The following is a 13,903-nucleotide window of genomic DNA, read 5'->3' as shown; positions in this document are numbered from 1 at the left end:
CTATAGTAGAATATGTTTTAATACTTTACATTATAAATTTAAAACTGTAAGCAGCATAATCAATATAAAGTTATTTTATCGATACAGGCCGACAAACTTTTAATGCAGACTTTACTTTGATTGCCCGCAGCTGAATTGTTCCATCTTCGATTTTAGATATCCTTTGCTCGAAGACAATATGATTTATTAAATGTTGTACGCCATCTTAAAATCCATTCTTCTCCAATATCTTCTCTAAATACATATTTAAAAGACATAAAACTTTTCTAAATATCGTTTTTAGTTTAAAAAATTAGACCGAAAGTTTACATATTTTACCATCATTTACACATTTTGTCACACACTGTATACCTATCGATTTAGCTATGTCCGTCCATGAATCAAACTACATGTCCCAAATTGCGACTCGCAATTTTAGAGATAATTTGATGAAACTTGACACCATTGTTTCATTTGGTCCAAGGACGATGCTTATTGCAAATTATTTGAACTAGCCCCTATACAACCGTACCTCCAAAATAGGGCTTTTGAGTCCATAATTAAGCTTAATGCTTTACCAAAATTAGCAAAACTTAGTTGTGCAAGTCTGAATGGTACTGGTGATCAGGCTTCATTTGACCCTAGTCCCCTTACAAAGTCCCTTTCTAAATTGGTTTAAAAATCAATTCATACATCTGGAATTAGAGCAGAAATCAATTTAAAGGCATTATTGTTAAAAACAAGTGTGAATGTATAGTCGGGCATGGTTGACCATATGATACCCTACACCAGTCATTATATTAAAAATATGGATTATTTTGTAAAAAATTAAACAGTTATTTTTTTAACTTTATTCCAGAATATTTTTACTTATTTTTTATTCAAAAAGAGATTTTCCAAAAGACGGCTCATAGGGGAGTAGTGGTAAATATGGGATTATCCTCATTAATGTTGGTAGAGGAATTTGCGTCTATTTTAAAATAATTTTTGTACAATTTAATCGTGTTATTAGTGTTATAAGTTAATTTTGATCTTCAGGTTATTATTCTGAAGGGAATTTTGTATGGGGGCTAGGGTCAAGTGGCACCCGATCATAACAAAAATTGGTAGTATCATTTAGAGTTCTCTAAGTTTTGTCATGTTTTGTTGACATATTAAAACGTTTAACTTGGTCACAAGGTTTACTTACATGGACACACAGACAGACGGACGGACAGACATAGTTAAATCGAATCAGAAAGTGATTCTGAGCCGATGTAGGACCAATATTTTTGGGTGTTACACAAACGCATAATACCCTCCCCACTATAGTGGTGTAGGGTATAATAAACCACATTTTTTACATACTATTCACTGGTGTAGAGTATCAAATGGTCGGCCAGGCTTTTTAAATTATGAAAGGCATAAGATTTACGTCGTTTTTTATTACATTCATCACTATTCACAATAATTTATTTTAAACGTTCCTTTCGACATATACTTACCACTTATTTGCATTTGTTTTTCAAATCACGTAAATTATTTTAAAATATTATTTATTTATTATTACCTAAAAACACTTTATTTCGCTAAAATTGAATTTGTATTCACACAATAAATTGATCACTTTATATGTTACTTCTATAACTAAAACTGAGATAAAGATGACCAGATGATCTGAAATTTTTTATGAATTATTTAGGCCGCTGTTTTCACCCCAAAAAATGCACTTTCTAGATTTTTTTCCAAGCTTACATATATAACTTTATAGTATACAGAAAATAATCAATCAACTTCACGAACAATTAATTCGTAATATACACGAAAATTTCTTGTATAATACAAACTATTTTTAAATCAACCCCTTATCTTATTTTACGAAAGTACGAAAATCTTTTGTAATATATTTTTCATATACATATATTTATGTTATTAAAAAAATATTTCGTAAAATAAAAAATTTTTTACTAAATTTATTTTGCTTAGTACGAAAACACAAAGTATTTCGTACAATGTGAGACATTTTTCGTATATATTATTTATAAATTATTTTCAGTATATGTATCTACAATGATATAAAAATTAAAAGTGATTTTTATCCTTGTAGAACTAGTTATTTCTATCTTACCTAATATTTGAATTATTTTACAGCACTTATGATTTAAAGAATATTGCATCTGGCCACCTAAAACTAGTCTCATGTTTTTAACAATTTCTGTTGTCATATCTTTTTCTCGACTAACACTTTAATTGTTCAATTGTTAAGCTTTGAAATTTATGATTTTTTTGTTTCGTCACTAACAATGGAACGATATTTTTTCTTTTGCCATTGCCTTTCAATGATTCATTTGCAGATTTGACGAGTCAAGCTCAGACAAAGAAATTTTGGATTTATTGTTGGAAAAAAAGCGTTACGATAAACGATTGTTGCCGCCAGTTAATGGTAAGTTAATATTGTGTATGTCTGTGAAGTTATCTATATTTGAATCTCAAATTTATATGTATATACATGCAACACATCTGTGAGCATAATAATATACTAGGTCTGGGTCGTTCCAGGAAAAAAGGTTAAAAGAAATTGTGTTTTGCCTATAGTTTTCTAACAATTTCAAAAAAGATTTTTTGCGAACTAATTCTTTTTTGAGATTGCTCAAATTTACTGTTTAATTGACTTAACGAATTTAAAAGATCCTGTCTTAATTAGATTTTTGTTCAATCATAACAAAGACAAAAAGCTATCAAATTAGCTCACTTGTACTTTCTTTTATACTTACGTTTTTAGACAACTAATGTTTTACTCTCTGCCTCTTCAGTCTATAACCTCTACTAGTTTATCCTGTTTCTATAATTCTATACATAACTGCACATAAACACGAATGTCTGAGTGTATGTATGAAAAAGGATTCCTATTGAAATATGAAGAAGACAATTAATTCAAAAGAATTAATTGAAGGGGCAAAGTGTTGCCGTATAGATGACAGACATCATCTTCAACGCTATTGATGTCATTGCTTATTGTTTTGTATTGTAGAAAAAATTATTGAAAAATTTCATTTACTAAAGTACTTGTTATTTTCATTATGATATTCTCTAAACACTGTTCAAGTTGAAAATGTCCCTGTCAATTTGTATCTATTCCTATGGCATTTTATAGTAATGTTAACAAATACCAGCCAAAGACCAATGATGGTTACATTAAAATAAATTGACCGGATATACTGTTATTTCCGGTTTCATGAGTTTTACATTTAAAATGGAAACATATATAAAATGTTTGTAAAAAATCTACCAGAAAGAAGTACTCATGTTTCAAATATAAAACAATAATTTAAAACAAATAAAATAAATAAAAATAAATAGAATATATAAATGGTGGTTTTAACGTGTTAAAGTAATTATTATATTAAATTTATTTGCAAAGTATTATGACAAATGGGATGCGCATTTCCATAGAACAAGGTCTACGAAATTAGTTGATTCTTTTCTAGTCTCAAATATTCTACAACCATATAGTCTAATCTATAGTCTTGTCTATAGTCTAGTCTATAGTCTAGTCTATAGTCTAGTCTATAGTCTAGTCTATAGTCTAGTCTATAGTCTAGTCTATAGTCTAGTCTATAGTCTAGTCTATAGTCTAGTCTATAGTCTAGTCTATAGTCTAGTCTATAGTCTAGTCTATAGTCTAGTCTATAGTCTAGTCTATAGTCTAGTCTATAGTCTAGTCTATAGTCCAGTCTATAGTCTAGTCTATAGTTTAATCTATAGTTTAGTCTATAGTCTAGTCTATAGTCTAGTCTATAGTCTAGTCTATAGTCTAGTCTATAGTCTAGTCTATAGTCTAGTCTATAGTTTAATCTATAGTTTGTTCTATAGTCCAGTCTACACTCTAGTCTATAGTCAAGCCTATAGTCTAGTTTATAGTCCAGTTTATAGTCTACTTTATAGTATAGTTTATAGCCTAGTTTTTAGTCTAGTCTATTCTATAATCTAGTCCATAATCTAGTCAATTCTATAATCTATTCAAGTCTATAGTCTACTAAAGCCTATAGTCTAGTATAGACCGTACTCTAGTCTAGTTTGCAGTCTAGTCTATAGTCTAGTGTATAATTTAGGCTGTGGTCTAGTCTTAATTATAGTATACAGTCTGTATATAGTATATAGTTTAGTCTTTATATATATTCTAGTATAAAGTCTTTTCTATAGTCCAATCTTTAGTCTAGTATACTAAGAGGAAAATTTGTTTGTTTTGAACATTAAAACCTAGAGAATTCTATTGGTGTTTTTATTTAGTTCTATTTTTAAATTTATATATACCAGGACAGCTCCAAAATAACCAGAAAAACAAAGTTAATGGAAACCTAGACTTTTTAAATATTTTCAATATTCATTGTTTTTCCTAATATTTGCAGATTAATATGTAATTCAATGAATAGTTTTTTTATCTTAAATCAATATATAAAATCGATTTTAAATAAGTTAAATTTTACAGATGAAGACTTTTGCTGTGGATTGTCATCACCAGATATGGCTACAGAACTAAATTCAAGGAGACCACATAGACGCGGTTTGTTAATTTTATAATTGACTTAAAATCTTAATCTATCGTAGAGATTTACAAATATGCCAGTTAAATAGTTCTGTCATTTGAATTTGATTTTATGACACTTTTTAAAGACAACATTAAACATATATTAATATTTTTATTATATTTTAAAGTAATTTAAAGTACCGCTTAACACAAATGATCATTGCGGCAATAAATCGTTTAATTAATTTTTTCTTTATAATATTATGTTTAACATTATTTTGTTTAATTGAGTATTCTTTTTGATTTAAGTTTTGTGGCAATCCACGGCAATCAATTTTATTACTTGTGTTTTTTTCATAAATAATCATTTATATTTTAACTTAATTTATGTACCACTTACATATGTATTTAGTAGATGACTAAATAATTTTTGTACTTTTACCACAATTCGTTCTAGTACATTGTGTTCGTACCCATATGTATTTTTGTTCTTTTAACGTTAATTTCTTTAGAAAGCAATTCCTTGAAATTATTATTAAAATAATATTAATTAATTTGTTATTTATATTTTTTCTATTTGTTATAACATAATTTGTTAACCACAACGACAACAACTACAACAAACAGGTACTCTTACGGTAAATGTGAACGTTTTACTACTTAGTTTAGCATCGCCCGATGAGAGTAGTCTGGTAACTATAATTTAAACATTACTTAATTTTGAATTTATAATTTTATTTTTTTTTTGTTTTTGTTATGTCTTATTCTGCATCTTAATGAATAAAATTTAAATTAATTTAGAAATATGAAGTGGAATTTCTGTTGAATCAACAGTGGAATGATCCTCGTTTACAATATGGCAACAAGTCACATTATGATTTTCTAAATGCATTGCATCATCACGATAGCATTTGGACGCCGGACACTTATTTCATTATGCACGGCGACTTTAAGGATCCCATTATACCCATGCATTTTGCTTTAAGAATTTACCGGAACGGGACCATTACGTACGCAATGAGGTGTGTATAAAAGAAACGTTTATTATTATTTTATCTTATGGACATATATGTATATAAATGTACTATATTCATATTTTCTGTTGTTGAAAACTATGAATATGTATTTATTAATTACACAAGTACATTCTTACATACATACATCTGCTGCTACCAACATTGTTACTACTAGTATTATCCTAATGACCCAACAAATACTGCAGTTAAACATTCATACTACAATTTTACTTCCTAATAACTTCCAAAAAAAGAATATTGAAATTACTTCTTGAGAATGACTTCTGATGAAGTGAATTTGAAATCAAATAAAAAGGACATCCCTCCTATGACAAGCTTGTGTAATAATCATGTAATAATTGTGTAATAATATTGTGTAATAATCATCATGAAAAAGTCCTGTAGAAGTCTTTTTCAGTACTTTCATGGAACATATTCTACTTACTTTTCGCCTCTTTGAAAGTTATTTCTTAGGATAGTAATAGGGTATTATGACGTTGTAATGATGTTCATTATACAAAAAAATATTGGTCCGAATTGTCAAATTTCAAATAATGAATAAACCGAATAATTTTCATCAATTAACCGATTGAGAAAAACTCACTATTTAACAGTAAAATTAAATTTTACAAAATTTAAAATTTTTGTGATAACTTTTCTTCCTTTCTTAATTTTTTAATAATTTTCTATAATAAAGAACAATTATTTGATGATTTTTATAACAGTACTTCTGATTTTTGAAAATATATAATGAAAAGTAATGATCCTTTACTTCTACAGCCGATTTCGATGAAATATTTTTATCTGAATTTTGAACTCGTTGAAAAGTCTTAAAAATATTAACTTCTATATAAAGAAAATGATTTCACATAAAAAGAAATAATTTATAATACTTCAGAAAAAACTTTATAAAAAAAATATATAGAATGTAAGATTTATGTTTATAAGAGGAAAAAAATTATCGTAAAAAAATCTAGTTTCATTTTAATCGATTAACCGAATAATTTTCAATTATCCAATTATTAATCGGCTAACGTAAAACCAAAATAGTTATTTGACGAATAAACCGAATAAGTCAAAAAACATGAATAATTGAACACCATATCTTACACCCATAATGATCTGGCCATATTTGAACATAGATCCTAGAAAACCCATCTCGAAGAAAAAACTTTAATTAGCATAATGCTTTTAAAAATATGTTAGTTTAGAGATAAAACTGAATCCGTATTATATGCATAGCATATTAGATCAGAATCATATTTTGACTGATTATGATATATACTTCCGTCTGTGAGTTCAAGTTAACCTTGTTACTTCTTTTCATCCAAGAACCTCAACACTTCGTTTGTTCTTAATGTTTATATGTTATACATATTCAATCAACAAATAGGAAAGGTATAAAAATTTTCAGGAATTACTTTCATAACTTGGACCCTGATACGTTAACTTTTATTATATCTATCTTTTATATATAAGAATGTACGTGTGTTTGGGTATACTTCGACTAGGCGATGTGCCACACACACATACAAAGAATGTATTAAAAGTACCCACTACCCTGCCAGCAAATTTGAGTTTACTTTTGGATACATGAACTAAATAGTCACTATAAGGGTCCAATTTTATGTTTCTTAGTGCTAAGTTAAAAAATTTACAAAAACAATATACATTACTTTCTAATTTTGATCATAATTTTGTTAAATTTTAGTGCGTTTTAGGGCAGGTTTCTTACTTATCAGTTAAACTAGGCTTAACTTGCTGTTAGATTAAACTCAGAACAAATTTAGGCGGACTTTAACCGATGATTGTGTTTTTCAGTTAACTTTGTTAGTATTTCCAAGATTTCAGTCAAAAACATAAACAATGAACATTTAAAACAATAATTATTAAAACAAAATTAATTGGTCAATTAAACTCAGTTAAACTAAGATAATAAGTAACTTTACTGATAACTGAAAAACACGAAACATATTAAACCAGGTTTAACCAAAGAATGAAGATTATCTTTATCAGAAAAACTCGCCCTTAATATACCAAAAGTAAAATTAAATGATAATAACTTTTCACTTTTTATTAACTCAGATTATATCAAATTAGATTGTTTTAAACTTTAAGATGTAACGTTATGGTTACAATTCGGATAGAAATTGTTGGCAGGGTAAACAGACATGTCTGATGTCAAGAATTTTTTGAAATAATTCTTATACTTATACTGTCGAAAGGGAATTTTTAAGCTACGACAATTATTTTTTATTCCTATAGTATTCTTTAGACATAAAAGAGAATAGTTTACACATTTTATAAATCCGATGATTTTTATTTAAATTTTTTTAAATTTTGGTAATACACAATAATTGGTAAAAAATTACATAAGTTTTTATGGTTTAGTTTTATAGTTTTAAATATATTTTCTATTTTCATATATAATATGTAAATAGTATGGTTTTAAAATTAATTTAAAAGTTGCTGTTATTATTTATTTATGCATCCTTAAGAAGTCATCATGAGTAATGGAAGCTTATAAATTATTATTAAAATTAAACCATAAAAAATTATATATATAAAAATAGTTTTCATCAGACGTTGATCAGAATAGTCAGGTCATTTTTTTATACTTGATCACATTTTTGTACGAACTGTCGGACATTTTATCAGACATTTATCCGACTTTTCTTATATTTAATAAGATTTTCGTATAACTGTCGGTCATTTTATCAGACATTTGTCAGACTTCAATCGCATTTCTCAATTCCTTCAAAATTTTCCCAGGAATTTTCATCAGATTCCGTAACGAATTCTCACCGACAAATCTACATATCTTTTAGTATTTCCTCAAACAAAAAGTTCCGAATACTGAGCAACTTTTTATACGATTCGGATTTGGGGTGTCGGTACGAATACGTTACGAAATCGACAAAAATTGTTAAATTAGAAACTGCTATAGCTAGAGTCTTAACATATCTGTATATGTACAACTTTGACAAAATGAGCGGACTTGGGATAGTGGGAGTGGCATTTCAAAAAATATTTAATTAGTATTTATGAGAATATATTTATATCAGTTAAAGTTATTAAAGTCCATATTAGTAACAAAATGAATACTTTAGCCAGAAATGGGAAGACTAAAAAAAGGGGTCGTTACACCCTCAATATAAAACATATAAAGCTATAATGCTAACATTTTACAAGAAAAACTTTAATATTTATTATTTGTGCAAAAAAAGTAAGTAAGCAACAATAAGGGTCAAATATCTGAGAAGAAATTAGAGCTAGAACCTCCAAAATTTTGCAAAAACAACTTTGACTTTAGTGAACATTGGTGGAACAACTGAGCGGTTAGCAATAGGAGCCGGTAAACCCCCAATATAATTTAAGTACAAAAATTCGAATTTTTTGTTAACCATTAGAACTATAATCATCAAATTTCTTTTCTATAGATATATTTAAACAAATTACTGATATTTTGCATTAATTTCTTTTTAGACGACACCTAATTTTATCCTGTCAGGGAAGTTTACATATATTTCCATTCGATGATCCAAAATGTTCATTTTCTATGGAAAGCAGTAAGTATTAAACAATGAAAACATTTTATGAATTTGGTAAAAAAATTTTATTAAAACTTTATTATACATACTTATAAATTTAAATTTAAGAAGTAAGGGTACTATATTCAGCTGCGACGAATCTTATATACCCTTCACCATAGTATATTTAAAAAATATTTATTTTTATAAAATTTATATTTAATTTTAATTTTATAAAATTTTATAAAATTTATATTTATCCAACTATATCATTATTATATCATTAGCAAAACAAACGCTAAACGAAATAAAATACAGAAGGCAATAAAACCAACAGACATTCTAACATACAAAATAAAATACACAAATAACAAAAACATAATACAAAACGCAATAAAACCAACAGACATCCGAAACATATATATTTTTTTCCAATACACAGTGTTGTCTTTTTTTGATGAAATTTTCAGAGGATGCCTCGGATTTTTGCTTATATCTCCGTTATTTATGGGCGCATTTTGCTGATTTTAAATAGCAAACTTCTAAAATAATTATATAAGATTTGTATCCCGAAGATATCTGGGGTCTTCAGAAACCTGTTTTCAATAGAGAGACCGCGTGGCTTAATCAACTCCGCTATCTATAAGGATTCAGAATATATATTTATATAATTTATAGGGTCTGAAAATTATATTGTGGAAATTACAAACGAAATAACCTTCTCACGAAGGTGAAGGGTATAAAAGTGTTTATAACTCGAAAGTACCAAATTAATTTAGATATTTTTAATAAATAACTGTTTAATATGTATTTAAGTTTAATATGTATCTTCTATTACAGTTTCGTATGAAGAGGCCCAAATAAAATACGTTTGGAAAAACGATGAGGATACTTTACGCAAAAGTCCTTCATTGACGACATTAAATGCATATTTGATAAAAAATCAAACAACTGCCTGTGATCAAAATAGCTGGAGAGGTGAGTCCACAATGCAAGCATTTTCTCTTGTTTAATAGTTTATCTTTCTTTCCAAATGCAGAAATTAGTTTTGTCGTTTAAAGTGTTCTGTATTAATTGCGTTTAGTTTTTATTTTTAATGTTCTTCTCGTTTCTTGTTTTGTATTGAATTCTTTTGTTGTAGCGTAGAAGCGTTTTATTTTATTTTAACAAAATGTCTATTGTTTTAATTTATTTGTTAAAAATATTTTTCTATTGTATATTTAATTTAATTATATTCACATGTCTGACTTAATGTTCTTTATCATTATTGTTTTATACCAAACATTTTTTTCTAGTAATTAAAATTCTCTTATTGAATTTAAATGAATTCGTTGTGTTATTTTAATGTAGATTTTAAACGATATGAACAAATTTAATTTCTTAACAAATTCGCAAGTAATTTAGCCAATATTTATTAAACAAAAAAATGTATTTAAATTACATTACAAACAAAATATTTACTATACGTATGAGTAATTAGATTATTTTCAATAGTTTGTTTTTAGTAAGAAATATATTGAATTGTTTATTTTGGAAAATAGATTTAAAATTTTAATTAGCTTTTGCTACATGCCATTGCTGCATAATTAATATTTGGAAACAAGAATTGGAGATTTTTATATTATTTTCTTTTTCTAATCGTTCTTCAAATGAGAATGGCTTTCTTTCTAATATTGATTTTAAAATAAAATATTTTGCATTTGCTAAATTTAATTAATTAATATGATTTTTGCAAACTTACATACATAAATATGCATAAATAAATAATTTGCTCCTTATAATTATAGAAATCAGTTAATTATTTAAACTATTTTTAGTTTTAGATTTGCCGTTTTATTTAGTTTCGTTTTTGGCCTTTAATTTGGTTGAAATTCGTAGCTGAAAAAAATTAAAAAATAATAGAGTTTGAAGTATTTAATAAAAAACGGCGTTTTATTGTTTGTTTGTATTTAAAAGATTTATACATATCTATCACTTTCTACTATTATTCCAATTTTAATTATGAAGGGAACTACAGCTGTCTTAGAGTCGATTTAATATTTACCAGAGATCGAGCATTCTATTTCACCACCGTTTTTATACCTGGCATTATATTGGTGACGTCATCATTTATAACATTCTGGTTAGAATGGAATGCTGTACCGGCTAGATCCATGATAGGTAACAATTCACATTCAACACCATCTACTACTTTAATCATTTACAAAATGAAATCCCTCCAAAAAAATATAATAAAAAAACAAACACTGTACAACAACTATAAAATCGAAAACAGTTATATTTAAACTGTATTTTCATTTTAAAACATTAGAAAATCAAACCAACACCATTTCCTTTTTGTCACCACCACAACAATTAAATAAAATTGAACTCATTTTATTTGGATCTTGTTTTATAATTTTACTTTGCCGCCGCTGCCACCATCTTCAGATAATAATTTACATGATTATTTTAACTATTCCTTTGTATTTATTTTTCTTAGTTGTTTGATTTTTCCAATTCACCTTTAATTTTTCAAACATTTCACTGACCAGTCAGTCAATCAATCGTAAACCAATCCACCAACTATTACTTGAAACATTAACAATCTGCCTGGTAGCCTCATTTAACATTTTTACAAATGTTTTGCCTTAAGAACTGTATACTTTTTGTATAATTTTTAAAACTTATTTTAATTTATAAAAAATACCTACATTTTTAATAAAATACCTTTTCAATTTTTATACATATTAGACGTTTTTCATTTGAAATCCTTTTTTTCTATTTAGTTTTTAAAACTACATCCATAAACCAATAAATCGTATCTCTGACATATTTCTTTAAGTATATTAAAGTATAAATTGACAATATGTTTTATATATATTACAATACAGTTGCTATACGGATATTGAACAAAAAAATAATTTCAAAATCACTTCCCAATTCACTGCAAATTTTTATAATTCATAATTTATGTGTTTTATGCATGAACCTTTCTCCCAATTAATCGTATCGTTTATTATTCTGAAAGCAAAAATTAGTTATAAACAGTTTTAGGTTAAAGAAATCTAGGATTAGTATCTAATAGTAATAGGAATATATTCGATAAAAACGTTTTCAAATTGAGAATATAATTTAGGGTTTTAGTCCTAGAAGATCTATATATTTGTTAAAATGTTGAACATATTGTAAAGTGTGTCTAAAATTATTGTTAAAGTCCTACGTCCACTATTACACCGATAAAATTAATGCAATAATATCATTTAGAAAATATATATACTTCTACTATATGCACTGCCTTAATATATTTGTAAGATCAAACTATTTTCTCAATAACTTTATTCTTTCAATTCAAAACTATCACGTACCAAAAAAAAAATAAATTAATGGATTTTGATCATGTATATTCTAAAAACCTTGACGGCACTGAGGTTTAGAGAGCGTCTGTTACTCTCTTTGTGTTTATTAACTTATACTTACTCTCTTTCTATCTATTAGAAATTAATTATCTAATAATGACTGGATTCATCGCTATTGATCGTACAAGTGTACTGCCAAATTGCACTTGTTTTAAAGAATTAAATTTACACCTGAAAAAAACTCATGTTTCCTTTATAAATTAAAATATTTTTAGCAAATTATTGACATGTTTCAATTAAAGATTTTCTACAAAGTGTTTTATTTGTATAGTTATTGAGATCCCAGGAAAAAAAGCGAAACGAAGAGTTGTTCCACAACCTCGCAGTTTCGGATATTTCACAACTCTACACCTCTCTTAAATATGCAGGGGCAAACAAGACGATCCATACTGATGCTGAAACCTCTTGTGGAGCGGGGAGTATAATGCTTGATAAAGCCTGATAATAACAAATTACTGCAGTAAGGGTCGAGCAATCGTAATACTTAAACCAGAAAACAACGCGAAAGATGGTCAACCCTTCCTTCTCTCATCAGTCGCGAAAACTCTTGAGGAACTTCTACTTCCCCAGTTTTTATACCCTACACCACTATAGTGGGGGGGTATTATACGTTCGTGCTGATGTTTGTGACACATAAAAATATTGGTCCAATACCCACCTTAAAGTATACCGATCGATTCAGAATCTTTTTTTGAGTCGATTAACACATGTCCGTCTGTCCTGTTGGCTGGTTGTCCATCTAAAATTTGTGCGCAAGGTACAGGCCGCAATTTTCAAGATAATTGAAATTAATGAAAATAATGATGAAATTTGGACCAAGCATGGTTTTTGGCACAGGGACAAATCCTATTGAAAATGGCTGAAATCGGTCCATTATTTCACCTAGCCCCCATACAACCGTACCTCCCGATTTGAACTTTTTATGCCATAATTACGTCAAATATTGTATTATCTCTCTAAAAATTGGAACAAATAAGTTCTATATATGTATAAATGACACTGCAGATTTTCGTAATGATAGGCCCTTATTTACCCCAGCCCCTATACATACCCCCCTTCAAAAAATATTTTAAACGTCTAAAATAGACTTGTAACCATTTGTATCGCAATGAAACTCAACAATACTGTTATTTAAAAATATATCCTTTTCCCAAATTTATCGACGATCGGCCTATATTTGTCCTATATAAAACCTTATTTAGAAAATGTGTTGTACATCTCCATCTCACTATTAATCACCATATCCACTCTAATAAAACTTGCCTTAATAGGACACCCCTAGCGGCGCTAGACTGAAGACTTTCGATGCAGTCCGTCATACAAACTCCTCAAGGATATCCTGCAGTCCAAACATATTAAAGGGATGTATTGTAAATTATCTTAGTGATAGTCAGTCATTCGTTAAGTGACGAGTGTAACCCGTAATTTTAAACAAGAAGTATCTTATGTTTAGCTTTGAATTCTCTAAGCTCC

At 27.6% G+C, this 13,903-nt stretch overlaps 1 protein-coding gene across 27 annotated transcripts in view; it reads left to right on the top strand.

Moving 5' to 3' along the window:
* The window catches only part of LOC111683232 (myosin-G heavy chain), a 122,860-nt gene that overhangs the window by 78,104 nt on the left and 30,853 nt on the right, over nt 1-13,903 (top strand). For 19 of the 27 annotated variants that reach the window (XM_046951432.1, XM_046951429.1, XM_046951427.1 and 16 more), the window contains 7 exons: nt 2,313-2,401; nt 4,448-4,522; nt 5,114-5,178; nt 5,288-5,508; nt 8,989-9,071; nt 9,873-10,010; nt 11,040-11,192. In XM_046951432.1, coding sequence (XP_046807388.1) covers nt 2,313-2,401; nt 4,448-4,522; nt 5,114-5,178; nt 5,288-5,508; nt 8,989-9,071; nt 9,873-10,010; nt 11,040-11,192 — 824 coding nt within the window. The remainder of the gene's footprint in view (nt 1-2,312; nt 2,402-4,447; nt 4,523-5,113; nt 5,179-5,287; nt 5,509-8,988; nt 9,072-9,872; nt 10,011-11,039; nt 11,193-13,903) is intronic. The other 8 variants (XM_046951444.1, XM_046951438.1, XM_046951442.1 and 5 more) reach the window with 3 other exon arrangements.

The sequence above is a fragment of the Lucilia cuprina genome, chromosome 5, assembly GCF_022045245.1.
Source record: "Lucilia cuprina isolate Lc7/37 chromosome 5, ASM2204524v1, whole genome shotgun sequence".
Classification (NCBI taxonomy): Eukaryota; Metazoa; Arthropoda; class Insecta; order Diptera; family Calliphoridae; genus Lucilia; species Lucilia cuprina.
This window is presented reverse-complemented; position numbering and strand designations above follow the sequence as displayed.